Source organism: Heloderma suspectum, chromosome 11 (assembly GCF_057233095.1).
Source record: "Heloderma suspectum isolate Gila_16-S chromosome 11, 16-S_ref, whole genome shotgun sequence".
Lineage (NCBI taxonomy): Eukaryota > Metazoa > Chordata > Lepidosauria > Squamata > Helodermatidae > Heloderma > Heloderma suspectum.
Genome location: NC_139468.1, coordinates 27,160,200 through 27,181,458, shown reverse-complemented (window position 1 = coordinate 27,181,458; position 21,259 = coordinate 27,160,200). Strand labels below are relative to the sequence as shown.

General features: G+C 45.3%; 2 protein-coding genes across 7 annotated transcripts in view; one reads left to right on the top strand and one right to left on the bottom strand.

Annotated features, from left to right (window-relative positions):
• Positions 1–3,913, top strand: part of TICRR (TOPBP1 interacting checkpoint and replication regulator) — a 30,456-nt gene extending 26,543 nt beyond the window's left edge. For both annotated transcript variants that reach the window (XM_084817294.1, XM_084817293.1), the window contains 3 exons: positions 34–2,263; positions 2,712–2,831; positions 3,426–3,913. In XM_084817294.1, the coding sequence (XP_084673420.1) occupies positions 34–2,263; positions 2,712–2,831; positions 3,426–3,541 (2,466 nt within the window). In that variant the 3' untranslated portion in view covers positions 3,542–3,913. The remainder of the gene's footprint in view (positions 1–33; positions 2,264–2,711; positions 2,832–3,425) is intronic.
• Positions 3,868–21,259, bottom strand: part of KIF7 (kinesin family member 7) — a 32,361-nt gene continuing 14,969 nt past the window's right edge. For 2 of the 5 annotated variants that reach the window (XM_084817295.1, XM_084817296.1), the window contains exons 8-19: positions 18,868–19,073; positions 17,956–18,065; positions 17,150–17,302; positions 16,404–16,606; positions 16,050–16,247; positions 13,961–14,086; positions 11,773–11,949; positions 10,336–10,551; positions 8,111–8,317; positions 7,092–7,290; positions 6,836–6,982; positions 3,868–5,048 (exon numbers count right to left, since the gene is read on the bottom strand). In XM_084817295.1, the coding sequence (XP_084673421.1) occupies positions 4,651–5,048; positions 6,836–6,982; positions 7,092–7,290; positions 8,111–8,317; positions 10,336–10,551; positions 11,773–11,949; positions 13,961–14,086; positions 16,050–16,247; positions 16,404–16,606; positions 17,150–17,302; positions 17,956–18,065; positions 18,868–19,073 (2,340 nt within the window). In that variant the 3' untranslated portion in view covers positions 3,868–4,650. Of the gene's footprint in view, positions 5,049–5,932; positions 6,007–6,835; positions 6,983–7,091; positions 7,291–8,110; positions 8,318–10,335; positions 10,552–11,772; positions 11,950–13,960; positions 14,087–16,049; positions 16,248–16,403; positions 16,607–17,149; positions 17,303–17,955; positions 18,066–18,867; positions 19,074–21,259 lie in introns of all 5 variants that reach the window. The other 3 variants (XR_014785394.1, XR_014785396.1, XR_014785395.1) reach the window with 3 other exon arrangements.

Below are 21,259 nucleotides of genomic sequence, written 5' to 3'. Positions count from 1 at the left end.
GAGTTGTGATGCATTTTCACTCTTCTTCCACAGACACCAAGAAAAAGTCCTCTCAGGTTTTCCCAGAGACTCTTAAGTCCCCCCAACAACACTCTAAGAAGATCTCCTCGGATTCAAGAGAAGCAACAGCAGACCCCCCAGAAAACTCCAGCCCTAAAGCACACCGCAGCTAAGCATTTGGGAAATCTCTTCTCCCCTTGTAGGCAGAAGAGCACATCCTTGCCTGAATCCATCAAAAAGAAAGAAGATCATTTGGCAAAGACAGCTTTGCCAAAGGAAAGGTTTTCTTCCCCTCCCAAGGTGGCCCAGCTGCAAACTCTAGGAAAGCAGGCAATGGATGAAGTGCTTGATGATGTATTTGCTTCACCTGCAGGCGGTTCTGATTCAGCAGCAATCCTGTCTGTGACAACTACTCCATTCCCATTGAATTGGAGGGGAAATTCACTCTCAGAACTGCAGTCCCCAAGGCGTTCCTTGAGAGTTGCCCAGAATATGGCTTCTCCAGCTTCTGCTCAGAAACAGACCCTTGAGGCAGAAAGACTTACATACCTGGAGCCTTTATCATTGGAGTTGGACTCTCTGCTGTCAGAAGAAACACCCACGTTATTTGGAGGTGCACTTTCAGGGCTGTCTTCACATCCAAAGAGTGCCAGGCTTACGGAGGCCTTTTCTCCACAGGCTGATTCTGGCTTGCCAGTTGATGTTAACTCTCCACCTTGTAATCTGTCCTTAATTGCTATAGCAACATGCAGACTCCCCTCTCCTAGGACTCGAGAACTGGGCAGGCAGCCTTGCACACCCAAAAAGTCTCCTTTGAGTCATCAGAGTGTTATACATATCTCCCCAGCAAAAGCCCTCAAATCCTCGTCTTGCATGCCTGAAGAGCACTTAAACCTGTACGAAAAGAATGAGGAGTGTCGGTTTAGGGGCAGCACAGCTCTTTCTGCTAAAACTAGTCCATTCTGCAAACCTGGGAATACAGAGAGCATCTTCTTGGTGCAGAGGCATGAACAAACAATTGCAGTGATGACCCCAAGTAAGAAGGGTTTAGAAAGATACCCATCTCCTAAGTTCCCCACTAAAGACAGTGTGTGTATCCCAGATGCTGTAGTGGTGTGTGAGCGGCTAGATACTTCCTCTCTAGTCAACAAGTCCATTACAGGTAGCTCTCAAGTAGAACAAAGCCCAGAGATTTCACAAAGTAGAGTTTTACTAGGAGAGAAGGCCAAAGGTTTGCCACATCCACTCTTCCAGAGCCCTCCCAGACGTGACCAGGCTTCTTTGCTTGCAACCCCAAAGTCTGGCTCTTGTGCCTACGCATTGCGTTGCACCCCAGACAGAAGGCAGCGGGAGGCTGCAGCACGGCTAGGGAACCCTAAGAAGATGGCCATGTTCACTTCTCCTATTCATACACTGCCTTTAGCAAATAGTCCACCGACCTATGAGGTTGAGCTAGAGATGCAAGCGTCTGGCTTGCCGAAGCTCCGCATCAAAAGGGTCGCATCTGGATCAGCTCTGGAACTGCAGTCTCATGCAGAGCCTGGAAAACCCCAGGGAGAGGAAAATGACATTGCTCTGGGGGATCTTTCTGTGACCTGGTGTGGTAGGCACTTGGGGAAATTAGAGCCTGCATCCAACTCGCCATCCTGTATTCGCTCTGCCCACAGTACCCCTGGGAAGTTTGGGGGTAGTGGGCAGACCTATATTTGCCAGTCATACACGCCAACTCACTGCACCTCCTCCACTACTTCCCCGTCCCAGGGTAATGTTGCCATAACCTGGACACCATCTCCAAAACACAAAGGAAAAGTTACCCCTGAAGTGATCAGAGACTGGCCACGGAAGAAAAGAGCTGTTGTTGCCTGTAGCAGAAGCGAGAGACATGTAGACGCTGTTGGAGAAATGCCAGCCCGTGCTGCAGGGGAAATTGGAACTTCTGCACGCTTCAGCAAAAACAAAGCACTGCTCCTGGGGGAATTTGAACTTGAAGGAGTGTATAGGCTTCAAGAACAGTCGCCTGGCAGTGATGTAGAGGCCAGTGGAGATGAGAGCATCTGTAGAGGGACTTCTGGATTGAAATTCAGGAAAAGGACCTTTGAGCACATGTCTCCAGAGGAGGAAACTAGTGAGGATGTGAAAAGGTCCTGCCCAAAGAGAGAAAATCCAGGTGAAGCTTTCTACTCAACTGAACTGCTGAGCATCAGAAAAGGGGAAGTGTCCTCAAACAGGATGATCCTGGAGGAGGAGATTTTCAGCTTTTCAGGTACTTTTGGAATGAAATCAGAGATGCTGAGAGGGGCTGAGGGAGGTCAATACGAATGGGAAGTAGGAAAATAAAAGGACCTGACAAAACACTGTGAATTTTCCCTTTACTGCTTCTAGGACTGCCTACCCACACATCAAGGCTTGGTTTAAAAACAGCTTTTCCTTCCTGCAGAAACACTTGATCAATTGTGACATAGTGGACATGCCTTTTTGAGAAGCATGGAACCATTTGGCCTTTGATCTCTTCCACTTTTGATTCTGTGAATTTAATAAATAGGAGTTAGGAGGAGCAGTCTTAGATAGAACATTTTACTGTATTCCCTAGTTACACAACACAACCAAGACTCTCGAAAATAAACGAGAGCCCTTTGGCAGAGGTAATCATTAGGCATGCAATGTTAGATGCAATACCTTTAATCTCTTATCTCCTGTTTTCTCTCCCCCAGGATTGACTCCACCTGAGTCTTCAGGGAAGAGCACCATTTCTGCTAGTGGTCTTCGGGCCCTGACACAGTCTCCATTGCTCTATCAAGGCCACACCTCATCTCTGAGGAAGTGTCCCACAGGTAAAAGCCCTTGCAATTTAAACAGTGCTTAAGAGAAGCCTGGAGTTGTTTTTTTAAAAAAGCTTAATGAACCAGATTCCCCACACTTATGATAGTGGATATGCTCTTAGAAGAGCTCCCTGAAGGCACATAAAGGATCTGGGAATTGTATTGTGTAACAGGCCTCCATTCTGGTTTTCAAAAGAAACTGTTTATTTGAAGAATTCTTGCCCTTCTCTTCAGCTGAAAAAGGCTCTCAGATCAGTAAGAAGACAGCCCTTGCCATTAAGCTTAGTCAGAGGGATGACATGGAAAGGGATTGAGAGGGGTGGGGGAAGAAAAAAGCAAACTTGGGCCCAAGTTCTTAGCTACAGCAGTTCTTATAATGACCAGCTGGAATAGAAACAGTTCAAGGAGAGGAGAAGCCAGAAGTTGCTTGTATCTCAGCTGAGCTGATGAAGTGGCCCTGCTTCCCTTCCCTCCTTTTGCTGCAGCCCAATGGCTGGATAACTTTTGGCAGCCTTTAACGTTCTGTTCTCTTGAGACAAACAGAAATCCTCCTGAGTTAAGGAGCTTACTTGAACCTGCCTTTCATACACTCTGTTTCCCACACAGGAGATGACTCCGATGTGTTTGGCACTGGAAGTGAAGACTTCTCCCCATTTCACAGTGAGGCCACGAGACGGCGTTCCATTAGCAGGACCTACTCACGGAAAAAGCTGCTTTGCTGAACTGTAGAGCAGCACTGTGAGAACATTTTGAGCTGGTTGACAAAGCTGTTTGGGGACAATTTTTAAATTACAATCAAGATATGGCCAGCCACCACAGAGGAGTGTCTTGCTCATGAACTCACAGCTGAGATTCTAGCACTGGAAACATTTTACTCAAAACCAAGAAAGAGAGGTGGTAATGTGTTATTGGCAACAGCGAAAAGCTGTCCTCAGCCTCCAACCTATTAAATGGGACTGTGCCAGGGAATGGCCCTTCCAAGGTTTCAACAGCTAAGGATGTAAATATTGGGAGCAGGTGAAAATGACCACTTCTAAATAATTCTTTTGTAAAATAAATAAATTTACTTTAATAAGTTGCTTGTTTTTAAAGGGACCAAGATTACTGTATTTGTGCTGGCTACAGATGGGGGGAGCCAGACTCTTGCTTATGCACTAACCAAAAATCCAATTCCCACCCTTCCTTGCAATGACAGCACATGAAACATATGCAACTACATTTGCTTAAAGTCTAGCTAAGGATTCTAAGCTAATAACTCAAAATTCCAAAGTTTACTGAATGTAACTAGCATCCACATATCCTCTAAAGCTGTATTGGTCACAGTGTAGTACTTAATTAGTACAAGGAGAGAGAGGATAAAAATAATACTGTTTTGGTTCGGCTGTAATCAAGTTCTCTGAAGAGTGTGGGGACATAAAAATATGCCAGACTAACTTACCAAATATTGTTCTGGTTTATTAGAAATTACAGTATAAAAGTCTATTTTATTTACATTTCCTAGCATATATTTCATATATGACACAGTCCAAATTGTTTCCCACCTTCTGAAAGGGGAAGGACTTTTGCCAGAGGTAGTGGTTTTTCCTGTAAGAGGTACCAGAACTGAAGAGGAAAAAGCCTGATGTGCTTGCTCTTGGTCTCCCAGCATCACACAAGAGGCAGATGTATGAAAATTAAGACTAAAGCCAAAGCAGCTCATACAAAAAGGCTTGTTAACTCTAGGAATACATTAAGCAGCCAATACTGACTATTTGAAGTGGTCTTGCAGTAACACATTTTATATTTTCTGCCAGCAATACCCACTACTCCCACGCTTATTAGAAGCTACTGCCTAGAGTGGGTTTTTCCTGACATCAATGATTTCAGGACAGGATGGCCCAGGAACAATGTTCAAGCCAGCCCTGTACAGCTCCTTACGGGATTTCAGAAGAGGAGCTACGCTCAGTGACAGGGATGTTTCCTGGACTAGGCCAGCTCTGGACAGAAAATCGGCCTCCTTCTGGCGAAGGTCTTCTGCCACCAAGATGTTTGCACTAGACAGTGAAGAGCGCCTCCAAGTGGATGGTAAGGGTGCATGCACCAAGTCCCTGGGTTCCTCCCCATTTCTAATACTTCCTTCAGCAGCCTCCATCTGCAAGGATTGTTCCAATATGCCATTAGTGCTGAAGTCACTGTGCATCTTAGGTGAGCCAAGTCTGTCCCCAGCTGCATGGATGATTCTTTCTGTACCTACAGGCGAAGAAACAAACATTTTAATATGGTGCAAGTGTTGGCATAGTGTTTTGCCTTGTACAGATTTCCAGTACTGTTTGTAAAACGGCAACCTCAGAGTGGGGAACAGCCTCTAACGCGAGGGACAGCAGCAACTTGAGTGGAATCCTGAACATTTCTATTATCTAACTTTTATGCATATTTCTAACCTTCATGGTTATGAGGAAGAGTTAGATTCTCTAAATATACAAAATAGCATTTACAGAATCTGGGTTAAGACCGCAGCCGGTTACAGTATTTGGACTGCTAGGACCTTTGCTGTATACAATAGTCATGTTAAGAGGTAAAGGTGGTCTAAAGAACAGCACTGAATTGCTATCCCCTGTACAGCAGGGAGAAGCAACAGGAGTGTACTAAGGGATTGTTCTATGAAGAGGGTGTGCTTAGCATAAGGCAGCTTCCTACAGTCTTCAGACAAGTCTTTTCCAGCCCTACCTGGGAGATTAATTGCATTCCTACTGTCCAAAATGGATAGGCTTGCTTTGTTTCTACCTTGTATGTTTCACCTGCCAAACATGCAAGATAACTGACGGGGCTGTATATAGGCTGATTTTTACAGCTAGCAGGTGGGGACAAGGGGTGCAGATCACTCCCAGGGTGATCCCCAGGATTTTAAGTATTGCCCTGACCCTTGGGGGTGCCCCACTTGCCTGAGTCTCCAGCATGGGTGCTTCATAGAGAAGTACAAACCACACCCTTTGCCTGAGCTGCAGCTATGTTTGATAGCTGTCAAAGGTTGCCATGGTTAGCCTCTTAAAAGGACTTGCTAAAGACTGGGAAATATGGAATGGACGCAGGGCACACACAAGTGTCAGTTCAATACTTAAAACCTTGAGGATTACCTTGCTAAGAGCAATCTTGTCCCCGTTTCCTGACCTCTCACAAATCCGAAAGCCGCAAGTGCACACTTACGGAACTGCAAAAAAACAATTTTTAAAAAAAATTACGAAGACATTTGCACTCATTCCTTGTGTCGAAAAATAAAATTATGGCCCCATTTACGCAAATGTCTGCAGCAATTTTTTTTTAAAAAAAAATTGGAACCAAAAGGAGTTGCAATCGAAGTGGGGAGGGGGAGAGGACGGACAGACAAGGTGGGGGGTGGAGGACCGAGAGGGATGACAACCCACGATGAGCCCCATTTTCTGTCAAGCATACCATGGGTTGTTCCGAAAGTAACCCAAACTGTGTAGCTTATTCACAGGGTCGGTTGTTGTGTCCTGCAAACCCTCCCACTGTGTCCATTGATAATATACATAATAGAGGTAGCCCATGAAGCTGACTGGTTGGGGATTCAGAACTTTTTCACACAGCCCATAGTTAAACTATGGAATTCACTTCCACAAAATGTAGTGATGGGCACCAATTTGTATGACTTTAAAAGGGGATTGGACAAATTCCTGGAGGAGGTTATCAACGGCTACTAGTCTGATGGCTATATGCTACCTCCAGTCTCAGAGACAATATGCCTATGTGCACCAGTTGCTGGAGAACATGGGTGAGAGGGTGCTGCTGCTCTCATGTCCTGCTTCTGGGTTTCCTGTGGCCAGTTAGTTGGCCACTGTGAACAGCATGTTGGACTAGATGGGCCTAGGTCTGATTCAGTATGTCTCTTATGTTCTTATGCAACTAGCTTTCCTTTGCTTTCCACCCATGGATAAGACCCTGCATTTAGCCTCCTCTGAAACCATCCTCACTGCCAGGGAGATAAAAGCAAAGGCTCCAGGGCTGGGATGTATCCTCACCTCTGCCTTGTCCCTCCAACTGGCTCACTCTCAGTTTCTGGTTCAGCTCTTGATTTACCCACTTGCAATGGGCCAATTCCTTTTCCAGTGCCTGGATCCTTCCTTGGTACTGAACCCTGCTGTTTGCCTGCCCCTCTTCCATGTGCTCTGTAAGAAGGGAATAAATACAGTTATGTTAAGACCTGGGAAACGTTAACAAGTGAAGAGTTAAGAGAGGACACTTGATTCATTGGCTGGCACAAAGGGCCTTTGTTACCCCGGCTCTGTTGGAGCAGAAGCTGAATGTTCTGCTCATGCTCTTTCTGCTGCAAGGTCAGCTGCCGGTCCATCTCTAAGCGCTGCCGCTCCACTGCCACTTCCAGCCAAAACACCAGCTGGAGCTGCTCCTCCAGCTGCATTTCCAGTTCTGAGAGGACAATGTGTTGCCTGTGCTGATCCTCCCGCAGCGTCACCACCTGCCCAAAACCAAGCAGCAAACTCTTTGTATGGCCTCCCCGCAACTAACGTATCGTCATCTTGTAACATGCTTATAAAAAAAGGTAACCCAGCAACCTGTCAGAGCCATGGCTGGCCTTGTTCTCACAGACCGTCATAAATGTGTATCTGGATTGTGCCACTGCAGATGGAGGGTTACCCGGCTGAAGGCCCTGCTCTGCAAAAATCAATAAATCCCCTTCACGCAGACCTGGCACACCTGAGGAAAGTGTTCTAGCCCAGTTCCCTGACATACTAGTTTTCTATGTGTGGGAGAACATACATCATATGAGCCCCCTCCCCACATGCTCCTGCCTGAAATGGTACAGTCCAGATACTGATTTATAACATGATATGCTGTTGTAAGAACCCAGCCACAAGCATTGAGGGAGCTTTGCTGAGAAAGATGCACTGGCGATGCTCAATGGCCAGTTAGAGCAAAACCTGCACTTCCCTACTGCCCATTGAGGTTACTTCCTAAAGGCTTTCACAGCTGGCATGAGCTTATTCTGTGCTGCTGAATAACTGCAAGCAGCAGCCACGCATTGGCGGAAGGGCTCCTACATCCGCGACCATAGTTTTGAGACTGAGAGGGTTCCAGCACATTAGATGCATCCTGGGAAGAAGGCAAGGGGAGGAGGAGATCAGAACACATCTGCCACAGGATCCCTCTCACTCGTTACTTGGGTATATCTCTTTCCCTCCAAGCCGGCTCCTACGCTTTGTGCTCCTGATCCACTGCTGAATTCACACTGGATAGTGCATCACTTACATCGAGCAGGGCTATGATCTGGCACCTACCTTATCAAAGTATTTGCAAAGCAGTGCCCGGGTCTCAGAGGAAGAGAGGTAGCTGAGTTTTGCCATGAGGTTCATCTCACATTGGGACAGGAGGCTGGCAGAGGACCGCAGGACACGCTGCCGGCAAGTGATGGATTCATTTTTGTACTCGATAGCAGCATCTAGAGCCTCAATAGCTTCATCCAGCTGGAAAAGAATCCGTTCCTCCTGAATGGAGATGAAGAAAGCAAGAAAATCACTTTTTTGATCAAAGTAGTAGTTTTTACTTTTGCTGGGAAAAGAGATTTCCAGTCCTTAACATGATATATTCTTATAACCATGTAATACAATTCAGCGTTACTCCCATTTGGGGTATACAGGCTGATCGTGATTTGTCCCAAAGCCACCCATCAAATCCCTGGCTATGCAGGGGGACCTGTACTCAGTTCAACATTAGTATTAGGGAAAGCAATAGGATAGCACTCATTGCCACAAAACCCCAAGAGACACACCCCTACCCTTGCCCTGGTTCTCCCAAGTTTAAGATTCCTTCTTCCTCAGTCCTCAATTTCTTCTCCCTTACAAAGTAGTGACATTGCTCTCTAAAGATATTTGTTTTAAAGATAATCAGGCCTGGGTCCTAACTATCTCAGGAATGCCACCTCCTGAATAAGCAGCTTCTATCATCTGTAGAGACTAGATTGGCAGGGCCTTTTCTGTTGCAGCTCTGGAACTTTGGAAGGCCCTTACTCATAAGATTTGGATGGCTGCATCTTTATTTTCTTTCCTGAGGCAGGTAAAAGCTTTTCCGTTCAGCCTTCAGGAATTGACTGATTAGACCAGTGTCTAAGACCACTGTTACATTTTTTTGTAAATGGCTTTAATTTTTAATTGAAAAGCAATGTAAAAATGGTTTGAATAAATGTCCATTTTCGTTTCTTCTAAACAGTTCTAAATGGAATACTTATGTCCTCAGGAAGAGGAGGCCCACATACACACACACACACACACACACACACACACACACCCCTCCAATGTTGGCTTCTTATGGGAATGATAGCAGTGACACCTATGTCTTAAAATATGTGAAACTATAGAGTCCAGACTATAATCTCAGAATATTACAGAAAGATGCTGGTTGGTTAAAAAAAACTGGAAGCAATTCTGGGGGGTTCTCTCTGAAATAAATGTATGTGGACATAGTTGGATACTAACTGGTTTTGCCTGGAAGTTAGGCTTGGTCCACATATGCAGCAAAATGAGGCAGAAATGTGATGATCAAGTTCCAAAGTAATAGAATGGACTTTCCTAGGATGCAATGCTCACTAGCCTAAATAAAGCTCATAAGTAGAAAGCTAGAATAGCAAGGAGAAGGCCAGGCAAACCCTTTATCCCCGATGTAGTACTTTTTACTTTCAGAGAGTGTTTTTACATAAAGGAGCATTTTAAAGTAGTTGCACAACCCATTCTACAGTCTCCCACACATTTTAGTGAGACTGATCTCCAAGTATGGATGCCTAGGATTGCACCTTCAGGCCCAACTTGAAGAGCCGGTGTGGTGTAGTGGTTAGAGTCTCAGACTGGGACTCGAGAGAGCTGGGTTCTAGTCTCCACTTGGCCATGAAGCTCACTGGGTGACATTGGGCCAGTCTCTGACTCTCAGCCTAACCTACCTCACAGGGTTGTGAGGATAACATGAAGAGGAGGAGGACCATGTAAGCCACCTTGGGTTCCTTGCGAGAGGAAAAAAAGGCAGGATATAAATGTAATAAAATAAAAATAAACCTAGCCAAACAGCTATCAAATGAAAAAATACTTCATATGTGAAGTAGTGGGTTACACTACTTCACAGTAAATGTGGGGGAATGCATGCTTGAATACTCCCCTATGAAAAACGTTCCTATTCTTAGAAAACTACCATGAGAAAGAAAGCTACATAAGAACAATTCTCCCTTTGCAGGACAGTTCAAAAAAATGCAGTGTTGCATTCAGTTGTGCAATCCCTCACCAGCCCAAGATCACTTTTACTACGTGATCTGCTTTTTGTGTAGACTGGAGCTCAGTTCTATCAGTCACCTTCAAAGCACAGGTGTCACACCTGAATGAACACAATGGTTTAAGTAACAAAAAAAATGGATTGCGTTTTCCAAACATTCTACAAAAGCCATTAAAAATGGAAGTAGCAATTGGTCTGCTAGCCTGTAGCGCACCAACTATACCCACAAGAAGAAAAGCTTCTAATTAACCTCTGGAGACAGCAAGGTGCCCTGGCGTAGTTTGTTGTCTATCTCCAGCCTTTGCTTAAGCAACTGGTCCTTCTCTTGCCGCAAATTGTTAATTTCTTGTCGGATCTGTTGCTGATCGTGGGCACTGCTGCGGCAAAGCTGTCCATTCTTCTGTGTCAGTTCTTTTTCCAGGTACTCCAGGCGGCTGGACACCCTCATGATGTCATCATTCAGGGCCTGAGCCAAAGAGAGAAGAAATAAATCCTTAAGGAACAGCCAGCTCCCAATGGCAATCTGCTGGTTGTAGATTCTGCCCTCAACAACCATCGCATGACTTCTTGTTCCTCAGAGGATAGAGCTGGCAGAATGAACCTACCTATTCAACCAAGGAGCAACTCTTAAGGGAAAAGGATGGCCACAGTTTGGCATAGAAGTAAGCCAATGCCCCTCTTGAGTGAGCACTGGGATAAGGCCCTTCTTCCAGGGATGGGAAGGACCTCAATTCTTTGCTTTTGAGCAGGTACATATGCTTCAGCAGAGAGGTCCATATCTGGGCATTCCATGCCCCCTTTCCCCAAAAAGGTGGAGTGGAGTTGTGAGAGTGTCAGAGGAGGAACACAGACTGGGACTCTCTGCGCAAGCCTTGCCCCAACCACCCAGTACACAGTGTAAGAAAGAAAAGAAAAAGGTGGAGAGAACCTTCCACTACAGGCCTCATCTTGCTCAGAGGATGCCTGCAAACAGCCAGGAGGGCGAACTAAGCTGCCCCCACATAGGCAGTTGCCACACCAGAACACCTCTCCTGAGCAGCAGACCTGTCACATCCTCCCTCTGCCAACCAGCCGAAGGCTGTGCAGGAAAGACAGAAGTGGACACTATTGTCTACCCACCAAGTAGCTGGACACAACAATACTCCTGGGGCTGAGGCCTCCCCTGGTATTACACCCCTGGAATAGAAAGAGATGGACTTACAGACTCTCTTCATTCCCATCAGGGGTGCAAGAAGTTCAAATAATCCCCTACCCTAGGTGGTAGAGGATGATTTTGTAAAATGGATAAAAGCAGCTTTTGACTGCTGCTTAGCAAAGGCTTGCCTAGTCCAACTCCTTAACCCCCGTCACTCATGGAGGATAGCGGCATTATTCACATTCCTGCAGTCAGTCCAGGGAAAGGGCCAGGCCAATCCTACGTACATTTACTGAGACATAAGTCCCCGTGAATTCAATGCAATTCAATCCCAAATTAAGTGTAACTGAGGGATTGAGGCCTTTATTTTTGGTAAAAATATTATTTCTTCTTTGTGTTTGCACCTTCTACAGCAATGGATTTGTTACTGTAATGTATACCGTCTTCATTCTGTTAACATATTTACTGGGGGGGAATTGAGAATGAGATTTTTATATGTCTTGCGCACAAAATTCAAAAGCGAAGTGGCTAGCCCTCCACACCCAGGCCCACCTGGCTAGAGCGGAGTCTCTTATTTTCAAGGCCGTTCCTCTCTTGAAGGAGAGCTTCCTTTTTTGCTACAATTGCCTCCCGTTTTGTCAACTCATCTTCCAGTTCACCCAAGGCGCGGCGCTGCTCAAGAACTTTATCCATCTCGAGGTCCAACCACTTCTTCTGCTCTTCAATTTTCTGACAGGAAGGCAGAACAGAGGAAGAGTTTATCACAGTGCCCCAAGGTGATGGGTAAACATTAGTCTCACATGTCAACCATCCAAACAATATCCCTACCACTGTTGCTCTTGGGAACTGGTGGAAGATGCAAGTCCAATGTCCCTAACACGAATGCTTATTTTCCTCAATGGATGGAGATTATCAGGGAATTGGTTCCCCCTTCCATTTGCTTCAGAAGCAAGGCTATGCAAGTGACTTTGTGCGTGGTCCCCCTCAGTGCAAAGAGTGCTCCCTCACCAATTTTCAGGACACAGACATAATATAATGGAATATAACACAAAACTTCTCATCCAGGGATGCTGAACCTCTTTCAGCCCAAGGGCTGAATTCCATTTTGGAGAAGCACTCAGGGATTGCATTGCAGTGGTAGGTGGGGCCATAGGCAAAAGGGGCAGGGCTAAAAATATTGGCATATTTAAGGTTAAAGTTCTTACTGCCAGTAACCAAGTCCTCGGAGAGGCATTTCAACCTTTTAGAATGGGGGAAAAACTGCACAAACGCTAAGAAACTACCAATGATCAGGGGAAGGGTTGTGGCCTTCTCAGGAACCCCAGAGGACTGAATTTGGCCCCTCAGCCTGTGCTTATGCACCACTGTTCTAATCTAAGAAACCATTAACTTCTGTAACAGTAAATTCTAAATACGTTGGTATATTAGCCCCCGCTCCCAAACCCCCATACAGCAGTGAGATCAGAAGTTCATCCCCAGGACTTGAAGTATTGACTCTTGAAGTCAGAAACGCCTGATCTAAAGTGCAGCAGTGAGTCTGGATAACCTCCACCATTGGAGAAAGAACATTCATAGTAAGCCCCATGTTACTTTCTCCTTCAGTGATGGTGGTTCGCCAAGTATGGGATATAAAATAGCAGTATGGCTATCCCAGGTGGGGTACCTCGCTGTGAAAAGTTCTGAGAGTACTAATTGTTTCAGCACCCATCTCACAAAATCAACACCAGAAGCAGCGAACGCATCCAGCCTATAGTAGGGATGCACGGGTTTTGTAAAAGCCATTCCATCTGTGTTTCGTGGATTGTCAGGTGCCTTTTGTTCTGTCATCTGCTCACTGACAATCAGATTTTTCCCCATTTCCCAAATTTGCACTTGTGAAAATGCTCAGTTCCCCCCACCCCCACATGCACATTTTCATGCTTTAGCCTATGGGGAAGATGTGCACTTTCAGTCAGTGTTTTTTTTTTTATTTTACATATTTTTCTATGACTTCATTTGCATAAAATTCCAGACAGTAAAAAAAAAAACATCTGCAAGTCCATGGAATCCATGTGACTTGGGAAAAACTGGTCCACTGAGGAATCCACAGGTTGTATTAATAGAAATCTGAACTCATATGATTCCTTTGCGGATTTCTCCAACATCCCTACTCTATAGTGCTGAATAAAAGAAGAGTCAGACATCCCAGTGGCTGCCCTACAAGTATATCTAAGAGAAAGATGTGTTAGCTCTGAAGGTGCCAGAAGCAGCAGCCCCTTTGGTAAATAGAGAGCGAGGTTAGATGGGACCAAATAAAGTTGTGTCTCGTATGCTAGAGATGCAGGTCTTTATCTATCTGCCTTTGAGATTTTTTCCCACAGTGGAAAGTTTGTAGATGTAAAGAGCATTTGTGGGACTCTCTCCTAGTACAGACTCCTCAAAACACCTTTTGTTGCCTTCCCTCTCAGCTTTCCATCTCCCCACTCCCCACATACACAGATGCTGGCAAAAGTGGTTCACCTGGAGAATGTGGTCAAGGAGAGACAGATATACTGATTTGCAGAGGTGTGGAACATTATTAAATAGATTAAGGAATCATCAGAATGTCCTTTCTCGTTGCCATTTATTCTGCCTTTTCAAAACAAGGAAGTCTGGGGATATTTTCTTCCAACTATAGTTTAAGGAAACGGTTTTCCAGTGTCCTATTGCACCTCAGGCCTATGCTATGATGCTGGAAGGCCAATCAGCTACTGCTCTTTACCTGCTGCTGCTCTAGACTGATCATGGAGTCATTGCTGCCGCTCCTGCGCTTCCTCTGGAAAGCTGCTATCTCCTCGGTCTTGATGCGTAGGATCTTCTGATGCTGCTCATGCTTTAGCTCTAGCTCCTGAAGAGGGAAGAAAAAAACAAACTATTAGCCTGAGAAGATATTATTTATTTAAAGGTATTTGCACACTGCCCTTCACAATAAAATTCCAATACAGTACGATCACATAATTAAGATTCAACAACAGTGTTTAAACATAGCTTCATTTTCCATCAAATCTAAAAAAGCATTTCATTAAAAATGCAGGAGAAAATGAAAATCTGTTTTAACCTGGTGCTTAAAAGACATAAGCATCAGACAAATTCCCTGAGGAGAGAACCCCATAACTGGAGTGCCACTGATTATTTTATTTTAAAAATATTTTATGCCACCTTCCCACAGAAGTCACTAAGGTGGTGTACCACAGCTAAAATAAAGCAATAGTAATGCCATAAAAGCATAAAAAAAATCATTAAAACTATGCTAAAATGTCAAGACATTAAAACCAATAAAACCAATTTAAAAAGCCAGACTAAAAAGATACCATTTTAATGTTCTTTTTAATATTATTTAATCAATGAAAACAGCTCTTTTCTTGTTGCCACCTTCTTAATTTCTGATGGTGGTGGCACTTTCAGTGGTAGATCTTGACTCCTATGTAGGTTGATACTGGAGAAGCTGTCCTTAAAGAACTTGGGTCCCAAGCTGTGAAGGGCTTTAAAGGGTAAAACCAACACATTGAGCTGACTTCAGAAATGAAGCACCAACCAATGTAGATCTCTTAAAACTGTTGAGATGTGTTCCCAGTGAGCCATCCCAGTTAAAATCCTGGCTGCTACATTTTGAATAAACTGCTTCTAAACCATCTTCAAGGGTAGTCACATGTAAAATGCATCACAGTAGTTCAAACCAAGATTTAAGCAGAGCATGGATCACTGTCGCTAGACTATCCCTGTCCAACAGAGGTCACAGAAGGCGTCCCAGCCTAAGCTAGAGAAGAGCACTCCACAGCACCAAAGACACCCACTGAATGACAGAGCTGAATCAAGGAGCATGCCCAAGTTTCATACCTGATCTTTCAAGAGGAGTGCAACCCCATCCAAAACTGAAAAAAATTCCCCCACCCCTTCCCAGAACCAGGGACCATTTATCCAAGTGCCTCCATCTTGCTGGGATTAAGCTTCAGTTAATTGGCCCCTATCCAGGTCATTAGCAAACACAGACAGCAATTCAGATTATCCATCCCTTCACCTGAATTGGATGACACAGAGTAATAGAGGTGGCTGTCATCTGCATATTGCTGACATTTTACTCCAAAGCCCCAGATGACCTCTTCAGGCAACTTCATATAAACGTTAAATAGCACAGAGGATGTACTCCTGAGGGGCTCCATAGCACAAAGGCCAAGGATCCAAATAATTGTCTCCCATAACTACCCTCTGGTATTGACCAAAGGAGCAGAACCACCGTTATCTCCTTGCCACTGACTCCAAGGTCACATAGCCAGTCCAGAAGGACATCATGGTCAATAGCATCAAAAGCCGCCAACAGAAATTAGAAGGCTGGCATCCCCCCATCTTTCACCCTGCACAGGTCATCCATCAGGGCAAACAAGGCAGTTTCTGTGCCAAAACCAGGCCTGCAATCTGATTGAAACGGGTTTAGAAAATCCATCTCATCCAAGAAACCTGGAGACGTACAGCCACCACTTACTCGAGTACTTTGCCCAGAAAGGGGATATTTGTGTGACGTTGAGCAACACCTGTTTCAGTGCCAATTCTGTAAGACAGACTACTGGCAATGTGTCCTCTGATTTTTTTACAGCTGCCACCATGAACTAATCACCCTAAGTCAGGATCAAGTACACTTTCTGCATTATTCTTATTCTTATTATTAAACAAACTAACTACTTGACCAGTTGGCACCCTCTGACCTTGTCCAAAGTCTGCTGCTAGAGGTGACGGATTAATTCTGCCTAACAGCCAGAGCCATCTCAGCTCATAACTGCTCTCCGGCCCCGGTGCTGAAGCCCAGCTGCCTCTACCTTGACACGATGCTGCCCTTTGTGCATCTCGGTCTCCAGGCGCCGCTTCTGCTCCACCTCCTCCCGCAGCCGCCTCTGGAGCTGGCCCTGCTGCTGCCGCATCAGCTGTACGTTCCTCTCCAGCTCCTGCAAACGCTTCTCATTCTGAGCAGAGAGAGAGACCAGCCGCTCCGTCGCTTGCTTCTTCTCTTGCAGAATCTGTTCCAAGACGGACCAGGTGAGGCAGTGAGGATCCCAAAATGGTAGGGGCTGTCTTGCGACATCCTGGCACCCTCCTGCCCAGAGAAACCCTTCCAGAGTCAGAATTTCTCCAGCATCAGGCTCCCGGGTACCGAAGTCATTCTCAGGGCTCACCTTTGCCTTGCTCTGAGCTGCTGCCACTTTGCAACGATATTCCTGCAGCTTCTGCTTCTCTGCAGGGTCCTGGGGCTCCTTGCCCTCCAGCTCCTGCAGCTGCCTCTGACCATCACTTAGTTCCACTCGCACCTGTTCTGCCTCCTGCTCCAAATCACGGATCTTCTGGCAATACTGCTTGTTCATGGTCTGCGCGTGCTTGCCTGAAACACAGAGACATCAATACAGAAGGTCAGGCTGGCAGCTGCAATGTGCATTGGAACAGGCAACAGCTAAAAAGAAAAATTAAAAATCAGAAGGATCAAGAAGAAAACTGCAAGAAAGAAATATTCCACAAGACAGACTTGCAACCCCCTGCTTACAACAGCAATAAGGAAGATGAAGGGTGTCTGGGAGAAATGGGAATTGTTGGGAATGGGGGGGAAATCAGAAGCAGGGGTAAGAAAGCTCCTTGGCAGAACATTATCACTGAGGTGCTAGCTCTCAGATGTAGGAGTCCTAGCTTACTGCTGCAATGTGACACAATTAATAATCAAAGATCCCACTAGAGCAGCCTTCCCTAACCTGATGCCCTCCAGATGTGTTGGACTACAACTCCCAAAATCCCCCAGCCAGCTATGGGAATTGTAATCAGACACATCTTAAGGGCATCAGGTTGGGGGAAGCTGGTCTAGAGGTATAACCCCCAAATTCCCCATCCTTATGCCAGTAACCCAAGCCACATCTCCAGTTAGACTGTCCCACACCTGTCTTGACGAGTTCCACTATCAGGTCCTCCTTCATGCGGATGTTGATTGCCAGCTCACGGATCTTCTGGTGGGCTTGAAGTAGCCGCCACTCTGAATCCTTCCCTGAAAAGCCTTCCCTCAAACTGCCCAGCTCTTGTCTCCTGCAGTCCCCTATGGCACAAAATGTAAATTTAGAAGTGCCCTGGCAAGACTCCAATCCCAACAGGGGAAGGAACGGAAGGCACTGAGGCAGTAAGTGTCTAGTCCAAGTACAGCTTCAGCCACCTGGATCTCCACACATGCTGTCAGTAAAAACTAAGAGAAAAAAAGTGGAAGAACCAGCAGATTAAAATAGCAGCTAATTAAAAACCACCACCACCCAATACACGGGTTTTAAATACCATTGAAAGCATGGGACAGCAGGATGGATTTCACCTGGCACCAAAAAGATGAAAACGGCAGCAGGTGAATACATCTACGGAGAAGACTCCATAGTTCGGGCACTATTACAAAAAACAGAATGTCAGACTTAGCTTGAGCTGCTCCTTCTACGGGGAGATGGAGAAACCATCTTGCAGTGGGCTAAATCCACCCACCCATCAATCTCTAGAGGCAGGGCTAAACTGAACTTCCTGACTTCACAGGTGGGGAGAAACCCCTCCCAGTTAGTTCTCTTCCTATGTAGGTCAAGAGATCAGGGTTTTCATAGCGTTTTATTAGTATCATTTCAACTCTCTGAATTTTGTGAGGGGCATAAGGCTCCCTGAAAATACTAGTGGGAACTTGTGTACATCCTGGTGGGAAGCAGATGAGTCTACCCCTACCTTTAGATAGTTCCGGAGGCTCCTCTTGGACCACTACTAGATTGTTCTTGCTCCATTTTCTGCTCCTCTTGTTTGAAATCTCCTCTTTGCTCCAGCTGTAGATCCCATTTCTAGAATGGCACCAAACTGTGCGCTTTAAAAAGGGATCGGTCACCAATAGGGCAGAAGAAAAGTTGAGCCAGCTCACAAACAGCTTCTGGGAACTAGCTAAACAAGAACGAGCAAGTAAAGATGCTCTTGGGCCCCTGAACAAAATATCCCAAGGGCTGATGTGGCAGATGAAGGTTGGACCATAATGCTGTGAGTTCAGCCAGAGGTAAGCCTGGTGGGATCTCAGTCACTTTTCCCTTCACTGTATTCAGCTCATTGCTCTTGTATTAAAGCTGAGGAGGCACCATACAACAAACACACACAGAAGCTTTCTTGCACACAGCCATGTCTTCTTTGTGTCGGGGCTGAGATTCCATTTCCTCATCTGTGCTGCCCTGTCCTAGGCTAGCAACAACTTTTGCTAGTTGGGCATCTGCCAACTGCAGAGGCAAACCTCAAGATGCCCAAAAAAGCAAGCCAGTTATCTTGCTTCTAGACATTCAAACTCCAGACACTGCTACAAAGGAGTCGCTGGCTGGCAGAAATGCAAGATCTCTTAAGCAGAAGGGACCCATGGGGTAAGGCATCCATTTGGAGATGCAATGATGCTGAACATACATGAAGATGTCTTATACTAAATCAGACCTTTAGTACATCTAGTGAGGGACTGTGTATTTCACTTGGACTATTTCTCCAAGGTCTCAGGATGAAGACTTTCCGATTTGCTGAGAACCCCTAACTGGAGATGCAGGGAACTGAACTGGTAACATTCTGCATGTAAAGCAGGTGAGCCTTCACTCTTCTGTCAACCTCTTAACTCACCTGCGCTGATGAAGGGAACGCATCTGCTCACGCTCACACTCTCCCTCCTCATTCTCCACAGATGGCTCCACTGACCGCTCTGAAGCCTTGTCAAGCTCCAGTGTTTGCATCTTATCCTTAGCCTTCAAGGTGCATGCCAGTCTTTGAGTACGACTTTGATGGTACCCCAACAGGTCTTTCCCATTGTGAGCTGCGACACTGCAGAGCTGTTTGGAGTGGGGAAAGAGATCCTAAGTGTAAAAGGCCACATGAGAACCAAAGTTTTCTCGGAGCCTTAAAATGACTCTTCCAATGAAGGGGAACTATAGCCTCTTAGGTTTGACTTCCCCAAAGATTTCAGTTCTCTTCCAAGCCTGGCAAAGTAACAGATTCGTCGGGCAGATAAGCCTAATCCGCTGTCTCTCCCTGACTCCCTTTTACCTGGAGGTATAAGAACATTTTTAACTGTTCTTAATGTTTTTAATTATTATTCTTCTCTTGTCACATTGTATTTTAATGTGAACCACTTAGGGATTGTATAATTAAGTAGTATAAAAGTATTATAAATAAATAACGTTCACAATCTCAGTTTCCTTTTTCACTAACTCATTAAAAGAGAGCACAAGAAACCTGTGATCCCCAAACAGCTTCCCAATATTCCTAGGAAAGGAATATTAGATGTTAACTCTCTTCATCCCCTTCATGGATCACTGCCTTGTTGTGGCGAAGGGGCTTGCGTAACTCACTGAAGCCATAGGCTATGCTGTGCAGGGCCACCCAAGACAGACAGGTCATGGCAGAGAGTTCTGACAAAATGTGGTCCACTGGAGAAGGAAATGGCAACCCACTCCAGTTTTCTTGCCAAGAAAACCCCATGGAACATATCACAAGGCTAAAAGAGATGACGCCGGAAGATGAGCCCCTCAGGTCAGAAGGTGTCCAATATACTACTGGGGAAGAGCAGAGGGTATTTCCAAGTAGTGCCAGAAAGAGTAAAGCGGCTGGGCCAAAGCCGAAAGGACACTCAGCTGTGGATGTGTCTGGTGGTGAAAAGAAAATCCGATGCTGTAAAGAACAATATTGTTTAGGAACCTGGAATGTCAGATCAATGAATCAAGGTAAGCTGGAGGTGGTCAAACATGAGATGGCAAGATTGAACATCGACATCTTGGGAATCAGCGAACTAAAATGGACAAGCATGGGCGAATTTAATTCAGGTGACCATCATATCTACTACTGTGGGCAAGAATCCCTTAGAAGAAATGGAGTAGCACTCATAGTCAACAAAAGGGTGGGAAAAGCAGTACTGGGGTACAATCTCAAAAACGACAGAATGATCTCAGTACGAATCCAAGGCAAACCATTCAACATCACAGTAATTCAAGTCTATGCCCCAACCACTGAGGCCAAAGAAGCTGAGGTTGATCGGTTCTATGAAGACCTACAACACCTTCTAGAACTAACACCAAAAAAAGATGTCTTTTTCATCATAGGGGATTGGAATGCTAAAGTAGGAAGTCAAGAAATCACCGGGATAAGAGGCAAGCATGGCCTTGGTGTACAAAATAAAGCAGGACAAAGGCTCATAGAGTTTTGCCAAGAGAACACGCTGATCATAGCAAACACGCTTTTCCAACAGCACAAGAGGCGACTCTACACATGGACATCACCAGATGGCCAATATCGAAATCAGATTCATTATGTCCTTTGCAGCCAAAGATGGAGAAGTTCTATACAGTCAGTAAAAACAAGACCTGGAGCTGACTGTGGCTCAGATCATGAGCTGCTTCTTGCAAAATTTCGGCTTAAATTGAAGAACATAGGGAAAACCACTAAACCATTCAGGTATGACCTAAATCATATCCCTTATGAATATACAGTGGAGGTGACGAACAGATTTCAGGGATTAGACCTGATAGACAGAGTGCCTGAGGAACTATGGACGGAGGTCCGTAACATTGTTCAGGAGGCAGCAACTCAATCCATCCCAAAGAAAAAGAAATGTAAGAAAGCAAAGTGGCTGTCTGATGAGGCTTTACAAGTAGCTGAGGAAAGAAGGGAAGCGAAAAGCAAGGGAGAAAGGGGAAAATATATCCAACTGAATGCAGAGTTACAGAGAATAGCAAGGAGAGACAAGAAGGCCTTCTTAAATGAAAAATGCAAAGAAATCGAGGAAAACAATAGAATGGGAAAGACTAGAGATCTCTTCAAGAAAATCGGAGATATCAAGGGAACGTTTTGTGCAAAGACGGGCATGATAAAGGACAAAGAAGGCAGGGACCTAACAGAAGTACATGAGATTAAGAAGAAGTGGCAAGAATACACAGAAGAACTATACAGGAAAGATCTTAATATCCCTAATTGCCATGATAATGGGGTCACTGAACTTGAGCCGGACATCCTGGAGAGTGAA